Here is a 16330-nt window from a genome sequence, read left to right as displayed (position 1 = left end):
TGTCCCAGATACTATGCACCGTGAAACATTGCGAGGCTTTTCTCACATACATTGTCTTAATACATGTGAGATTTATATTATTTGCACATGGACAAATATGATGATGATGATGATGATTTTATTACATTTATATCCCACCTTTTCACCAAGGAGCTCAAGGTGGTATACAAGCATGGTACAAGCATCCCCCTCCCAATTTTACCCTCACAACAGCCCTAAGAGGCAGGTTAGGCTGAGAGACAGTAACTGCTTTAACATACACTAGCTACCTGGCTTTGCTCAGTAATTCTAAGAAACCAAAAAATCAGTGCAGTTTGAAATCAGTTATTAAAATCAATGCAGTTTTGAAAGGTTAATTCCACCATCTTGATTCAAAGTGACATCCAATTGTATCACTTGTCCTTAAGCAAGTTTACAAGTGGATTTGTGAATGCCTGGACAAGACTCTTAGAATACAGAATTCTAACCCAACAATTTAGTGTACAGGGTACATAAAACTGTAGAATATAGCGGTGTGATGGGTGATATTAATACCTATTCTCTATTTTAGGCCCTTCCTCACCTGCTAAAAGTTCCAATGTTGCGAGTATTGATAATGTGAGTATTGATAAGAGTTTCTGCAATTGACTGCAATTTCTTTGCTCAAAGAGGAAGTTAATTATGAGCAGACAAATTCATATTGGATGCTCCAGATTCATTTTCTCAATTAGAGCCCTCCAGGTTCCTTTCGAGGCATATGCTTTGCTCCAACTGCTAGAGGTTAAAGTTTAATGGGAAAAAATATTAATTCTGAGGAATTTTTGGAGGAAGACTGGCATAAAATTTAAGTTGTACAGTAGTTGCAAACCTCCATTGGCTTTGCTTAAATCTGGGTGAATCTCTCCCTGCCCCGCTTTCTTTTAAAGGACCACTTACTAAATTTGTGAATTTGGTAAAAATCTTTCCTCTCCATCTGTGTACCTTCTAAGATCAGTCTGGGAAGAGAATGAATTTTGGTGGTTGTTTCAACTACATTAAGTGTCTCCTGAATTCTGTTGATTATTAGTGAAGATGACAACAAAGGAAAGGTTGAGTTGACTCAGTGAACTGCCTTTCTGTGTTCTACATTTTCTTTTACAAAACAGGAATATAAAAATGCTTAGCTAGTGGGCATATGTTGGAGAATTTGCACAAGCAAGCTATGTCACTTAGGGACAAAGCTTAAAACAGTTGTCTTGCCAAAACAATTTTTCTTGGGATTAGTGATGAGCTGAGTAATGAAGATGCGATGAACTTTACTCTTCTATAACTCTTTGCCATGTACAGTTTAACTCTTATTAATTAATAAAATACGCACCTGCATCCTATGCATCCTGTACATGTGCAGGTACTTTTCCAGTTTGATTTCCCTCCACGATAAAGGAGTTACGAGCCAATTTTATCCTTAAGTATGTTCATCTTCATTGTGTTTTTACCTATCTCTGAATCAAATTTGTGTGCATACTGATAAGATATATTGTTAAAATACACACTTCATTTTTGTTTTCTCTTAATCTACAGTTTCTGGTTTTCAATAGGCTATGCATGCATGCGCATGCACATTTTTCTTTTTTCTTTTTTTCTGTTTAGGAAGGCTTCAGTGCTGAATGAGATATGAAAAACTGTTCTTCTCAAGCATACTTTAAGTGGGCAATCTAGGCTCTTCTATAATTGTCATGACTCCATTTTTTTATAGTTACCACTTCTAGCAAAAAAAATATCTGGTGAAGAGTAGGATTGAATTTAACAAAATTCAGTATCCTTCATATTGATTAAATTCACTTTTTTCTTATGTCTGCTCAGAAATTGGAGTAAGAAGCATCAGGCTATTACTTTCATGAGTGATACTTGATAGGGCTTTTTCTCTTGCACTCAAAAGTAATTTCATAGTTATGATGAGCAAAAAAAATCTTTTTGCCCCTTGTGTGAATACATTTGGTTCATTTTCTGTTAGCACAAGAATACAGATTTCTTCAGCAACAATTTTTAAAACTAGGTATATCCTGCAAAAATTCTGGAATTAATTGCTAAATTTTCTTGAGTAAAGCTCAAAAGAACAGGAATGTACTCAGCTGTTGTGCTAAGATCACTTTGGAAATCTTTGGGAAAACGCATTAAAATGCAGAGACAGTATTAACTTCACTAAAACTACTTTGTGAGCTAATTAGTTTTAAAAGGGCAAATTCTTATGCGTATAAACATGTTGGGCGTATCCAGCTGTAAAATCCTTAAGAGGTTTTCTCTTGGCAGCCATGAATCTATTCAAATACTTCTTCAAATAAAATATGTGCTGCTTGGCAGACATGTTTCAGGCTTTGTCTCAATTTAGAGCAAACATCTTAAAATCAACTAGCTTTCTAAAACTACATTTGATCTAGAGCAGCCACTTTTGCTTTATCTTCTATTTAGAATGAGGATTGTTAACTATTTTATAATTTTTAGAAGAGGTTTAAGGGGTTTATGTTCAGCTGCTTAATTCTTGTGAATGCTTTACTCTCGTTACTCGTGGAAAACACCTGCAACTGTAGCAACTATTCACAACTATTCTCTATTTGTAGAGAAGCAAACTACTGTCGATTGCATGGATATCAGTTGAATGTAGATTAATCCATCACACCTCATTGTAACCAATGGAGGTTTTCCCCCCATATAGACGTTATCAGTATTTTAACCATTTTCAGTGGTTAGTGCTTTAGAGTATTGCAGTAGCTTCACATGCATTATTTGAGTAATTCTTACAACTGCCCTGCAAGGTAGCTCAGTGGTATTATTGTTTCCATATTACACAAGGTAGATTGAGGGACAATACATAGTAGTTTGCCTAAAGCTATGCACTGACCTCAGTGCCAGGTAAGATTTGGGGACTTTTCAGTTCACAGTCTTCACTGTGCTGAATCAGATGCTTTAATGGGAAGAAAACAATATGAAATAGCATTAAAGGAAAATGGCAGGGTAATATTTGACAGGACATCCATAATCCTGATTATTCCTCAGTCCTCTGGAGCAGATTCAGGATGGATTGGTGCTCGGGGACCAAAGAGAGAGGGTAGGTTCTGGTGTGCAAGCAGAAGTCTGTGTGAAAGGGACAATTTTGTTGGATAAAAACCATTGTTATTACATTTATGTCCTGCCTTTCCGGCAAACAGCTCAAGATTGCAAATACATAATTTTCCCCCTTCTCATTTGATTCTCATAACACTGTGAGGTAGGTTAGAGAAGCTGACTGGTTCAAAGCCACCCAGTGAGCTTCACTGGCACACATTTTCTCAGGTTGCAGCAGAAGTTTATGGAAAGAGAGTATAACAGAAGTAGTTTGTATGTGATGATATTTTTTTAGGGACTTTAGTAGATGCAATCCTAAGGGGCATTACTCTTAAAGTAGATGCTCTTAGAGTTTTGGACACACTAGGCACAGAGATTATGTAACCCATTCCCTGAATTGAACAATTTTAAAACCCTTTTATCATTTTTAGTTCAATATTTTTACTATTTTGGTCTCATCATTAAAGTTTCAAATTAAGAGCATAAGCAAACTGAACAACTTGCAGTTCTAGATTAACATTTCAACACAAAACACTTTCAAATGCCACAAAAAAGCAAGGATAATCCTTTTAGAAAACATTAATTGAAGAATGCTCATTATACTTCATGTGGATACTGCTTCTTCTACTAAACCATTTGTTGTATACATTCTTGCAACTTAGCTCACATGTATTCTTCTGGTTTTTCCTTCCTCCAGAAACTAGATAAGCAAGAAAATTCAGGAAGCCAAGAGACCATCAATGATTTAGGCCCACAACCCATGCCTTTTGCACCCACTGCTGTAAGGTCAGCTTCCCCAAAGCTTGACCCTTCAGAAGTCTACCTGAAGTCTAAAACATTGTTTGAAGATAAACGTGAGTACATAGATTTAAGATATATATTGCAGCAAAGTTGCTGGAAATGTTTTCTGATCTGAGAATTGTCAAGCTCAGTCATAAAAAAGTGGTGTAGCACAAAAGAGTACCTTTGAATGTTTGCAGAGTGCATTTCTCTCCAATATATATAGAGTTAAGATCCAGTTTCTCAGATTATATGATAAAGTTTCTGAGTGAGAGTTACCTTCCAAGAGTTACCTTTGAGTAAAAGCTCCTATTTTATAAATTAAAGCACTGTTATCACCAAATATCCACAAACAATGAGTCTTTTGTATTTTAATTGAAATAATCTTTAAAGGATCTAAGACACATCACCCATCCCCAAACTGAAAAGCATCAGAAGATCCCTGATGACAGTTTAGTAAACCAGAGCCATTTCATCTGAATAAATATTCTTTATACAGTATTCAGTTCAGGAGTTTAATTGTATGATCAGTAAAAGATGCAGGTAAAGATGTGAGTGGGGAGGTAGGCTGCAGTGGCCAATCAGCCCAAGAAAGCAAATGGAGTAAGAGGGAACTAAATAGTGGTAGCTCATACAAGTATATGAAACAACAAAGTCATTGAAGAGAGAGAGATCTAGAGACAATTAAATAAAATACTAATACTGGCAAGGAAAAAGTAACAAGTACTAAAGAATTCAGAGGAGATGGGCTTCCTTGCAGAGAAAGCCAAGAGAACACTGCAGTGATTGCTTGAGCAGGAAACTGAAACATGTTTTTTGCATAAGTATTCAACGTCCACACATTAATATTTGGTAGAGCCACCTTTTGCTGCAGTAACAGCTTTAAGTCTTTTGGGGTAGGTATGTACCAGCTTTGCACACAGTGCCAGAGGGATTTTGGCCCATTCTTCATGGCAGTTTCGCTCCAGGTCATTCAAGTTGGTTGGATGTCACTTGTGGACCGCAATATTCAAAGAGCGCCACAGATTCTCAGTTGGATTGAGATCAGGACTTTGACCGGGCCAGCGTTGTTTTGGCGTTGTGCTTGGGATCATTGTCCTGCTGAAAAGTGAATTTCCTCCCAGGTTTCATTTTTTTAGTGGACTGAAGCAGGTTATCTTGCAGTATTTCCCTGTATTTTGCTTCATCCATTCTTCCTTCGATTTTAACAAGATGCCCAGTCCCAGCTGATGAGAAGCATCCCCACAACATGATGCAGCCACCACAATACTTCAATGTAGGGATGGTGTGTCTTAAGGCACGGGCAGTGTTAGGTTTGCGCCACACATAGGGCTTTGAGTTTGGGCCAAAAAGCTCTATCTTGGCCTCATCTGACCACAAAACCTTTTTCCGCATTGCAGCTGGGGCATTCTCATGTTTTCTGGCAAACTCCAGATGTGCTTTCAGATGGTAGTTTTTGCATAACAGCTTCTTTTCCTTAGGTGGTCCGACATCGCGTGGGATATAGCGCCATCTAGTGTTCGAAGGCAAGAATGGATCGAAGTCAAGACCTGGGGCATCGAGCCCCTCCCACTCCATTCTTGCCTTCCTTTGTTCAAGGTGTTTGGATCTTCTATAGCGTTGTCAAGTTTGTAATTGAGTGTGTGGGACTGTGACTTTTCCTCTCATTCTCCCTCCCTCCCTCACCCACTTTTTGTATTGTCTGGGACGTTTTTTGGGTGGGGGTTATTTTATTTTTGACTCTTTTTTGCTTCCCTCTTTCAGTCCCTTAGTTGGGGAATCCGGTGGCTGCCGTTTTCCCTTTAGGCTCCCGTCTCTGCGAGACGAGCCTTAGCTGAGAGCCGCGATTGCGGCTCTCTCTTCAGCTGCTTCATTGCCTTGCCTCTGTCTCTCTCCCAGGCGGCAGCCGTTTTGTGTGCGTGTGTGTGTGGGCTCCCGTCTGTGAGATGAGCCTTTGCTGAGAGCCGCAGCTGCAGCTCTCTCTTCAGCCCTTTCCTTACCTTGCCGCCGCCTCCTATCCCAGGCGGTGTCCATTTTTTTTAATTGTTTGTCTTGCCAGGAGCCGCAGCTGCGGCTCCTTTGCCTACTGCTTTCGGCGGCGGCTGCTATTTGGAGGCTGCTGCCTCCTTGCCAAGCGGCGGTTGGAGCTCGCTTCTGCGGCTTTCTTAGATCGTTTTTACCGCCAGCGCCTTGATCTCCAGGCTTGGGGGGCACTTACAGGCGTTGCTGCCTCCCCCCCTAAATGTTGCCTGCCACTTACCGCAGCCATGTTAGGCCTTTTTGGAGTGCATGGAACCCTCTGCTTGTCCACCATTACTCCTCCTTCTTCCCGGCCGCCATTTTTATTTCAATTTCCCGCCCTTGTTTGCCGGCGCCATTTTAATTTGCCCCGTTTCCCGCCTTTTTTGTCCTCCTTGTTTGACTGTATAGTTACTAAAAAAAAAAAAGAGTCTCAAACAAAAAGCCTGCAAGGCTAATTGCTACAACAGTGTCTCCACACTTGGTGGCATTTGGTGCTGTTCACCCCCCCACACCTGTGGGCGTGTTCTAAGCTTTTACCCGCACGACGTATTTACATTGGGACTTACCTGTGCAGTAGCGACACATTGGAACTGTATATTGGGACTTATCTGCGCAGTGGCTGCTTATTGGATCTGTACATACCTTGCCACACCGCACCCACCACCTCTGTGCGTGTGTTGGTGTCATATTTACCGTATGTTGCTGAAAGTCCCTTGCCACACCGCACCCCCCACTTCTGTGCGTGTGTTGGTGTTAATATATATATATACAGCATTGCTGGGCGCTCAGAATGGCGGATCAACACTCAGAGACACATTCGGCAGCGGCAAAGGGACCCTGCAAGTCCTCCCACCACAAGTGTACCAATCAAAAATTACCCAGGCTTCACCCCAAGGCCGTGGCTAAAACTAAACACCACAGTGCCACTAAGCGCACACGTTACGTTTCGGTGCCACATTCTGAGGCTGCTAACCAAGAACACTTGACAGCACTCTTTCACTCTCCAGCTGGGTCATCTGAGGATGACTTTGAGGGGTTTCCTAACCAGGCTGTGGACTGCCCCCCTCAATCCACTTTACCACCTGCAACTCATACGTCTCACCTGTCCAGTGAACCCCCTGCAGCTGTGCCTCAACAAGGACTACAGCCTTCTTTTTACAAGGCCCTTCAGTATAGTTGCTGTGTGCATGCTGCAGGGTAAAGAGAATCCTACACAAGGCCCTTCAGTATAGTAGCCTGGATGTGTACTGAGGCTGGTTACTGAGCCTCTTTGAAACTGTACATTCTCCCCCATCCGTGGGCGTGTACTAAGGCTGTTTGGAACTGTACATTCTCCCCCATCCATGGGCGTGCTCTAAGGCTGTTTGGAACTGTACATTCTCCCCCATCTGTGGGCGTGTACTAAGGCTGTTTGGAACTGTACATTCTCCCCCATCCGTGGGCGTGTACTAAGGCTGTTTGGAACTGTACGTTCTCACCCATACGTGGACGTGTACTAAAGCTATTTGGATCTGTACATTCTCCCCCCCTGGGGGCATGTACTGACCTTTCTCATAAGACTTGTCTGCACAGCAGCTGCACTGCACCCCTGCTACGCATTTACCAAAGTGCATTTGGGACTGTACATTCTCACCCACCTGTGGCCGTGTACTGAAGCGTGTGTTAGTGATATATATATACTGTACATTCTCCCCCACCGGTGGGCGGGTACAGCAGCGTGTGTTGGCAATATATATATACTGTACATTCTCCCCCATCTGTGGGCGTGTACAACAGCGTATGTTGGTGATATCTACCATACATTCTCCCCCATCTGTGTGGCGTGTACGAAGAGTGTGTTGGTGTTATATAATGCACCCCCCACCTTGTGTGACAGGGGCACAGCAACCGTGTGAGGCCCCAGGACATCTCTGTGTAATAAGCACAAGCAACCCAGACTTCATTCCAAGGCTGTCGCCAAAACCACACACTTATCTGGCCACACTGCTGCCAGGAAAGCACAATACGCGTCTGTCCCGACTTCAGAGGCTGCTGGCTATGACTGGTTAACAGCCCTCTTTCATACACCCACCGGCTCGTCTGAGGATGTCTTTGAAGGGGCCCCTAGCCAACCTACTGGGAACTGTCCTTCTCAACCCAAGTCATCAACTGGGGCTCATACATCTCGCCGGTCTGATGAGTCCACTGCTGATTGGCCTCAACAAAGGCACCAGCCTCTGCTCCGCCAAGTGCAGTCAGTGCGCTCGGATCCACAGAGGGCCGCTCTTGCCCCTCATCTGAGTTTACAGTTGTTCCCTGAGTTTCTCCCACAGTTGCAGGACTTACTGGGCTTCTTCTCACAAGTGCAGTCAGGGTCACAGGCCAATCCATTCTTTCAGCTAAATGCGCAAGGACATTCTGGCGCTATGAGACATTGTGGCTGCAGTGAACCAAATCCATCACCCTCACGAAATCCTTCTGATGTCTCTGGAGGCAGGACTGGCGATGGGACTATCGGTTCAGAGGATCCCTCGTATTCTCTTCTAGCCGAGGGAGGTGAGTGGAGCATTGCTTTAGAACAGGAGGAGGATGCATAGAACAGAAGGAGGATGTTTCATATGGCAGACTACCCCTCACTTGTATTGTTTTGGACACCTTACGTCTCCAAACTTTCAAGAATGATTCTGCTACCCCTCTGTGTAAGGGGCCAAGGTTTTGAGACTTCCAAGATCGACAGATCACTGTGCCAGATCCATTGACAAATTGGCCAAAGGACAATGGGCTCGCCCGCAGCAGGCACATCATTTTCTGCCCTCACCATAATCATGAGGCTACCGCTTTAGCCTTGCGGGCCTCTGCTGCAATTTTAATATTCTCTACAGGTTCTATGATGTGGCTGGATAATTTCTTAAACGACCCTAATCCAGGTCCGGTGAGTCTAAGAAAGGGCCTGCTAATAATTGTCTGCCTATGTAGTGCACTGTGGCAATACTGCATCTTCTCCATTGTATGCGTGTATCTAGCTGTCCTGGTGACATATTCAGTCGAGCCTATTTCTCTTGGAACTTAGCCTCCATGGTACATCCTCCTTCCTCAATCCATACTGCCCTACGTGGATGACTGTTTTCCTCATTGTGCGTGTATCCTGATCCGGACAGGACAGACCAGCCTCAGGGACAAGCCAACAGTACAATGCCTGGGCGCAACACAAAGTACAAGTATTCCATCCTTCACTCCATGGCTGTCGACAAAACCAAGCATTTAAAGACAGGAGCAGTACTACATCTTCCCTTGTATGCATGTACTGACCTCTCTCCAAACCACTCCTCCTATCTTTGTGCATTTGTTGATGGCATATACCACAACTCCTGCTTTGTGCGTGTATATGACGTAAGATCAGCAGCCGGACGCCTACTCGCGTGCATATTTTCTAATACAGCCAGACAACTGGTGAGTGTGGACCAGCCCAGGCAACAGGTGAGTCCATATCATGTAACTAACCTCTCGCCCTTTTTGGCTAGTAGCCAGCCAGACCGGGCAGAACTTTCTTCTATTCACTGGGGCAGATTAGTGGTGACCATTTTATTACCTTTGCCTCCGGTGGGCCCCTGCCAGAGGTCTCTACTCAGGCATGAGAGCCATATCCAGATGAGCAGCCTGCTGCTACTGCAGAGTAATAAGGAGCCCTTTGCTGTTCCTATCAGACCACAGGCAACACTGTGCGGAGGGATACTCTCACTGCTCCTCCCCACTGTGTCCCAAATTCAAGACCGCTGTGAAAGGACGCCCTCTCTGTCTCTTACCACTGTGTTCAGTTGTTTTGATTATTACAGGTACTTCTCGGCTACAAGTTCCTGGCTTCGTCTGTATTTGATGGTGTTTGCATTTTCTTGCCCGGTGATACTTCTCTGGGCTATGTTCAAAGGTTATCTGATCCCATCTACCACATGGAGCCTCTTGGCGAAGTTTACAATTGGCCGACATATCCAGACAAGCGGGCTGCTGCTGCTGCAGAACCAGGTTATGTTATCTACGATCCTGTTACGCAAGATCAAAGATGCCAGGCCATAGACATATCAGGGCGGAAGGACACTCTCGTGGCTTCTCTCCACTGTGTATGGTTATCCTAGCACTCAGGACTCGCTCCTCTCCCTTCTTGAATCATGTTAGGTTTTACAGTCCCTGTCAGGCCAGGAACTACACCAGTGCAGAGGGACACACTCTATGCCCCTCCCCACTGAGTGTGACTTTGGTTCTCAGAGGTTGCCACATCCCCTTCTTAGATGTGTTAGGTTTGCACCACACATAGGGCTTTGAGTTTGGGCCAAAAAGCTCTATCTTGGCCTCATCTGACCACAAAACCTTTTCCCACATCGCAGCTGGGGCACTCTCATGTTTTCTGGCAAACTCCAGATGTGCTTTCAGATGGTAGTTTTTGCATAACAGCTTCTTTCTTGCTACCCTCCTATACAGGCCAGAAGTCTCCTCTATGTGCTGAGTTTTGAGGGATGGCCTTTTCTTGGCAGTGCCTGGGTGGTGTGATGCAGCTTCTACTTCTTGATTGTTGATCCAACTGTGCTCACTGGGATATCCAAACACTTGGATATTATTTTCCGAAGGAGGACTGCCATCAAGCGGGTTATAGCTCCACCTATCGTCCGAAGGCAAGAATGTTTTGAAGTCAAGACTAGGGGCATCAGGCCCCTCCCACTCTCCAGTTCATTCTTCCCTTTGTCTGTGCAAGTTGGATTATATTGATAGCGTAGCTTCTAGATAAGTTTTGTGTTTCTGTTTGACAGGGTGGGGAGGTTTGTGTATTCCTGTTCGTTTTCATTCCCTCTGTCTTTTACTTAGAGTCTGTGGGACTGACTGTTCCTTGTCTTATAGTTTCCTGGGGAATTTTGTTGGGGGGTTTGGTCTTTACCCGTGTTTCCTCAGTCCCTAGCTCTTAGGGAGACCGCGGCTGCGGTTCTCCCTTCCTCAGGCGGCGGACGCAGCCTACCACAGGAGCCTGCGGCTGCGGCTCTTTTTGCCTTCAGCAGCCTTTGTTGGTTGGGCTGCTTCGCCTCCCCCGGCTCATGCAGCGACATTTAAATTGTGGCAGATCCCTTAATTTTTCCCCTCCAGGAGCCTGCGGCTGTGGCTCTCTCCTTTTTTCCTTTCAGCGGCTTTTATTAGTTGGGCTGCTCCGCCTCTCCTGGCTCATTCTGCGGCATTTTAAATCTCGCCGCGATGGCCTTCAGGAGCCTGTGGCTGTGGCTTCTCCCCTCTGCGAGTGTCCCAGCAGCTGCAGGGATTTCGCTGGCCATTCTGCCTCCTTGGCAGAGAATTACCTGGCCCTTTAAGCCGCGATTGTGTCTCTCAGCCCCGCGGCTGTAGAGCGTATTTTGAGGCCGCTCTGCTGAGGCAGTTTCTCCCGGTCAGCCCTGTTGGAGCTCGTTGGTGCTCCTCAGTGTCCGCCATTGCTTCTTCCTCGTCCCTACACCTTTTTTGATTGGATTTTTTTCCCGCTCTTTTAACAGTCGCCATTTTGTTCGTTCCTTCTTTCCCGCCTTTTCTGTTTACCCTGTTCAATAGGGGGGCCTAGTTGGGAAGAGCTGTGGTAGCAGAACCAAGGTTTGCAAGTTCAAATCCCACAGCGAGATCTACGTTTCTGTGTGTGTGTGGCAAGATAGGCTTCCTATAATCCTGCACAGGCTCCTCAACTTAAACTGCTGACTGAGGCTGCACAGGCTCCTCAACTTTCTGCTGACTGAGGCTGACTACTGAAGCACTTTGAAATTGTACATTCTGCTCCTGGCCGTGTACCAAGCCTATTTGGATCTGTACATTCTGCCCCATCCGTGGCTGTGTACCAAGGCTGTTTGAACAGTACATTCTGCCCCATCTGTGGCCGTGTACCAAGGCTGTTGATACTGTACATTCTACCCCATCCGTGGCCGTGTACCAACACTGTTGAAACTGTACATTCTGCCCCATCCGTGGCCGTGTACTTAGCCATCTGAGCCGGTGCATTTTGCCCCATCCGTGGCCATGTACTGAGCCCCCTCGAAAATATATGATGGCGGAACAGCCAGTGACAGCTCAGGCAACCAAGCCTAACCAATCTAAGGCAACCAAGCACAAGCACACAAAAGCGGTTGCCAAAACCAAGCATATATCCAGCCACAGCACAACCAAGCGGGCACGCTACGTCTCTGTCCCGGTTCCTGAGGAGGCGGGCCAGGAACCATTAACAAATATTTTTAATTCTCCGGCCGCATCCTCCGAGGAGGACTTTGCAGGGTTTCCTGACCAGCCAGCAGCCAGCTATCCTCCTCCCATATTACCACCTAGGGCTCATTCATCTTCACAGCCTGCGGAGCCGCCCATATCTTTGCTTCTACAAGCGCAACCATCTCCCACACCGGGGCTGCAGCTGTCTCAGGAGTTCATATCGCAACTACAAGACATGCTGACATTCTTCTCTCAAATGCAGTCACAGTCACCGGTCACTGCCATGCCTCTGCGGAGTGTTCACAGACAATCTGATGATATGGGCCACTATGTACACAATGAGGCAGATCCATCATGCTCTCCAAATCCTTTTGACATTGCCAGGGGCAGGTTTGTTGATGACGTTTCTTGTGGGAAGGATCCACCATTTGCTATGCAAGCCGAAGGAGACGAATGGAGTGATCAGTCGGAACAAGAGGAGGATACATCTTATCGCCTGTTTGATGCCTCCGATTATCAGCCCCTTGCTCACAGAGTATTGAACACCCTTGGTCTCCAATCTACACAACCTGCAGCTGCCACTCCCGCTATTAAAGGGGCCAGAGTCCTGAAATCCCCCATACCAGCAGAGCACTACCTTCCTGTGCCAGATCCTATAGCTAAGCTGGCCAAGGACGAATGGTCTCACCCATTACAAACACACTGTTTTAACGCCCTTGCGGACAAGCTTTACTCTTTGGCTCCGGAATTTACAAGCAGACTGGCCGTCCCTGGCATAGACGAGCCGATTTCCAGTCTAGTCTCTAGATCCCTTTTGCAGAGGGAAGGAGATCCACATTTAAAGGATGCCACTGAGCGGAGGCTGGACTTTGCCTTACGCAAAAACCATGAGGCCACCGGTTTTTCCATGCGAGCCTCTGCATCAGCTTCCATATTTTCCAGGGCAGCGATGATGTGGTTGGATGACCTCTCAGATGATCCTAATCCCGATCCTTTCTCTCTGAGGAGGTCACTGGTGAAATTACGCAAGACGGCAGCTTGTGGCTGATGCCACCTTGGATGCAAATCAGCTGGGAGCAAGAGCTATGGCAGCTCAGGTAGTCACTCGGCGGACCCTCTGGCTTCGTCACTGGCAAGCGGACTCTACAGCCAGGGTTAACTTATCAAGGGCACCTTGTTCGGGCTCATTACTCTTCGGTGAGGAAGCCCTAAAGGCAGTACCTGTTGACCCCAAGGATGCTCGGAAGCCTCTCTTGGCCACTGTCAGGAACGTTGATCACAGGCCTTTCAGACGTTTCACCTCATACCGCACGACCCAGCCCTTTCGATGAGTGCGGCCCAGGGGACGAGGCCGCGATTTCCGAACCAATGATTTCTGTTCCTCCAGGGGAGTCTGGAACAGACGTTTCCCAGGCAGAGGTCAGTACCAGGGACGCAGAGGTACCTCAATGTCCTCATATCGGGGAGGGTCTCGCCAGCACAGACAGTACTGACGCGATACCGGTCGGGGGCAGACTGCTTCTGTTTGGAGACCATTGGCTGCGTCTGACTCAGGTCGCCTAGATCAGAGATCTTTTTTGTTATGGCTATGCACTAGAGTTTTGGGCAACCCCTCCAGACAGATTTCATCCCTCTCCTTGTCCCAGGGCACCATCCAGGCACCTCATCATGCAGACAGCCATACATCACCTCTTGGACACAGTGGCAATAGAGCCAGTCCCTACAACAGAGAGGTCGGAAGGGGTGTACTCCCTCCTATTTGCTGTGCCCAAACGAGATCTGTCATGGAGGGTGGTGTTGGACCTCAAGTTCATCAACCGTTTCGTAAAGTATCGCAGATTCAAAATGGAATCCCTCCCCTCCATTACAGAAAGCCTTCACAAAGGAGACTTCCTGGCTTCTATCGACCTAAAGGAAGCGTATCTCCATGTGCCTATTTGCATAGCCCACAGAAAATTCCTTCGGTTTGCCTTCAGCCCCCAGCATTTTCAATATCGAGCGATGCCATTCGGCCTCTTGTCTGCCCCAAGAGTATTTACCAAGGTGCTACTCATCCTAGTGGCTTACCTCTGGCTTCAAGGGGTGCATAACTACCCCTATTTGGACGATCTTTTAATACGGGTGAGTTCCAGGGAGCTGACTCATCGCCATCTAAAGCTCACGCTCCATGTCTTGGAGACCTACGGCTGGCTAGTCAATTTCGACAAAAGCCATCTCCAACAAACCCAACGCCTACAACATCTAGGGGCTGTCTCCAGAACGCATAACCGCTATCATAGACATCGCACTGTCTCTGATGCACCACGCAACCGCAGACGTCATGCTTCTAGCAAGGGCTCTCGGAATGTTGGTGTCCACCATCCATATTGTGCCATGGGCTCGAGCTCATACTCGCCGACTTCAGTGGGCTTTGTTACCGTTTTAGCAGGACATTGCCAGGTCCAATCATCGAGCAATTCCCTTGAGCCCCGCACTGCATCTTTCATTCCGCTGGTGGACGAGGGTCCAGCATCTCACCCAGGGCACTCCGTTCAGAGAACCCCGCAGGACTGTTATCACCACAGATGCCAGTCTCCTCGGCTGGGGAGCCCACTGCAACTCCCAGTTCGTTCAGGGGGTTTGGACCGCAGCAGAGCAGACTCAGAGCATCAATTGGCTGGCACTAAAGGCTGTCCACTTAGCTCTGCTCCATTTTCAGTCTCTGTTCCCCTTGGACCATGCTCTCATTCGAACGGACAACACGTGTGCGAAATCTCATTTAAACAGACAAAGGGGAACCAGGTCCCGTTCTCTGCAGAACCTAGCTTACATCGTATTCGACTGGGCAGAACAACATCTACAATCCTTGAAAGCAGAACATCTCAGAGGAATTTGGAATGTGACAGCAGACTGGCTCAGCAGACAACAGGTCTTTCCGGGAGAATGGAAACTTCATCCGACCATTTTCCATCTTCTCCAGTGTCAGTTCGGCGTCTTCTCAGTCGATCTGTTTGCCTCCAGTCGCAATTGCCAGCTACCCAGGTACTTCGCACAATACCTGGACACGACAGCGGAAGCGGTGGATGCTCTGTCACTACTGTGGCCGGATGGCCTATTGTACGCCTTCCCTCCAATACCACTGTTAGCCAGAACCTTGAGGAAGGCGCAGCGCGAGAGGGCCAAGCTGGTTCTGATAGCACCATATTGGCCCCGTCGACCGTGGTTCTCGGATCTCCTTGCCATGTCAGTGACGGAACCGTGGACGCTCCCAGTCAGGCCAGACCTCTTATCCCAGGGCCCAATATGGCATCAGGACCCCAATTGGCTCAACCTAACAGCGTGGCTTTTGAACGGGGACATTTGAGGTCTGCTGGCCTGTCTGATGTTGTTATTGACATTATCTTGGCCTCGAGAAGACAATCTACCACTCGTATACATCAACATACTTGGTGGCATTTTCCAGGTGGAGTCAGTCCCAGCACCTTGATCCTTCCCAGGCCACAATACAACAGGTGCTGCAATTCCTTCATAGGGGCCTCATGATGGGACTTAGACCCAACACCTTATGTCGACATGCGTCCACTCTGTCGTCCATTCTCTCAGTGTCCTCCGCTGGTGCTCCTATTGCCTCGCACCCGTTCAAACGTTTTCTGAGGGGAACCGCTCTACGCTCACTGGCTGTATTCCACCGTTTTCCCTCATGGAGTTTGTTGAAGGTCCTGCAGGCTTTACAACGCCCTCCATTCGAACCCCTTAGGACTGTGCCTTTACATCTGTTGTCATTCAAGGTCCTGTTCCTGATCGCGATCACCTCTGCGAGATGAGTTTCAGAACTGGGCACATTGTCTTCTGCCCGCCATCTCTGTGTTTTTCACAAGGACTCTGTTGTGCTGAAGACTGATCCTTCCTTCCGTCCCAAGGTCAATTCAGTTTTCCATTGCAACCAGGACATTGTTCTTCCTTCCTTTTGTCCGAATCCTACCCATCCTCTAGAGAAGGCTTGGCATTCGTTGGATGTTCGGAGGGCTCTCAAGACCTACCTGTCTAGGACCCAGGATATACGACGAACTGAGTCTTTGTTTGTATCCTTTCATCCACGTTCTATGGGGCATAAAGTAGCTAATTCCACCTTATCCCGCTGGTTGTGCTCATGTATTACCTTAGCTTATGAGTCCCTTAAGCTTCCAGTTCCAGCTAGTATAACAGCTCATTCCACTAGATCAGCGGCCACTACGGCTGCTTTTGCTACCAACGCTCCTGTTGCTGATATTTGCAGAGCTGCTGTTTGATCTAC

At 46.8% G+C, this 16330-nt stretch overlaps 1 protein-coding gene across 4 annotated transcripts in view; it reads left to right on the top strand.

Moving 5' to 3' along the window:
- The window catches only part of MAGI3 (membrane associated guanylate kinase, WW and PDZ domain containing 3), a 274835-nt gene that overhangs the window by 211106 nt on the left and 47399 nt on the right, over positions 1 to 16330 (top strand). For all 4 annotated transcript variants that reach the window (XM_061631977.1, XM_061631976.1, XM_061631979.1 and 1 more), the window contains 2 exons: positions 551 to 597; positions 3758 to 3914. In XM_061631977.1, the coding sequence (XP_061487961.1) occupies positions 551 to 597; positions 3758 to 3914 (204 nt within the window). The remainder of the gene's footprint in view (positions 1 to 550; positions 598 to 3757; positions 3915 to 16330) is intronic.

Source organism: Rhineura floridana, chromosome 6, assembly GCF_030035675.1.
Source record: "Rhineura floridana isolate rRhiFlo1 chromosome 6, rRhiFlo1.hap2, whole genome shotgun sequence".
Taxonomy (NCBI): Eukaryota; Metazoa; Chordata; class Lepidosauria; order Squamata; family Rhineuridae; genus Rhineura; species Rhineura floridana.
The sequence above is the reverse complement of the archived record's forward strand: the minus strand, read 5'-3'. Positions and strand labels throughout refer to the sequence as shown.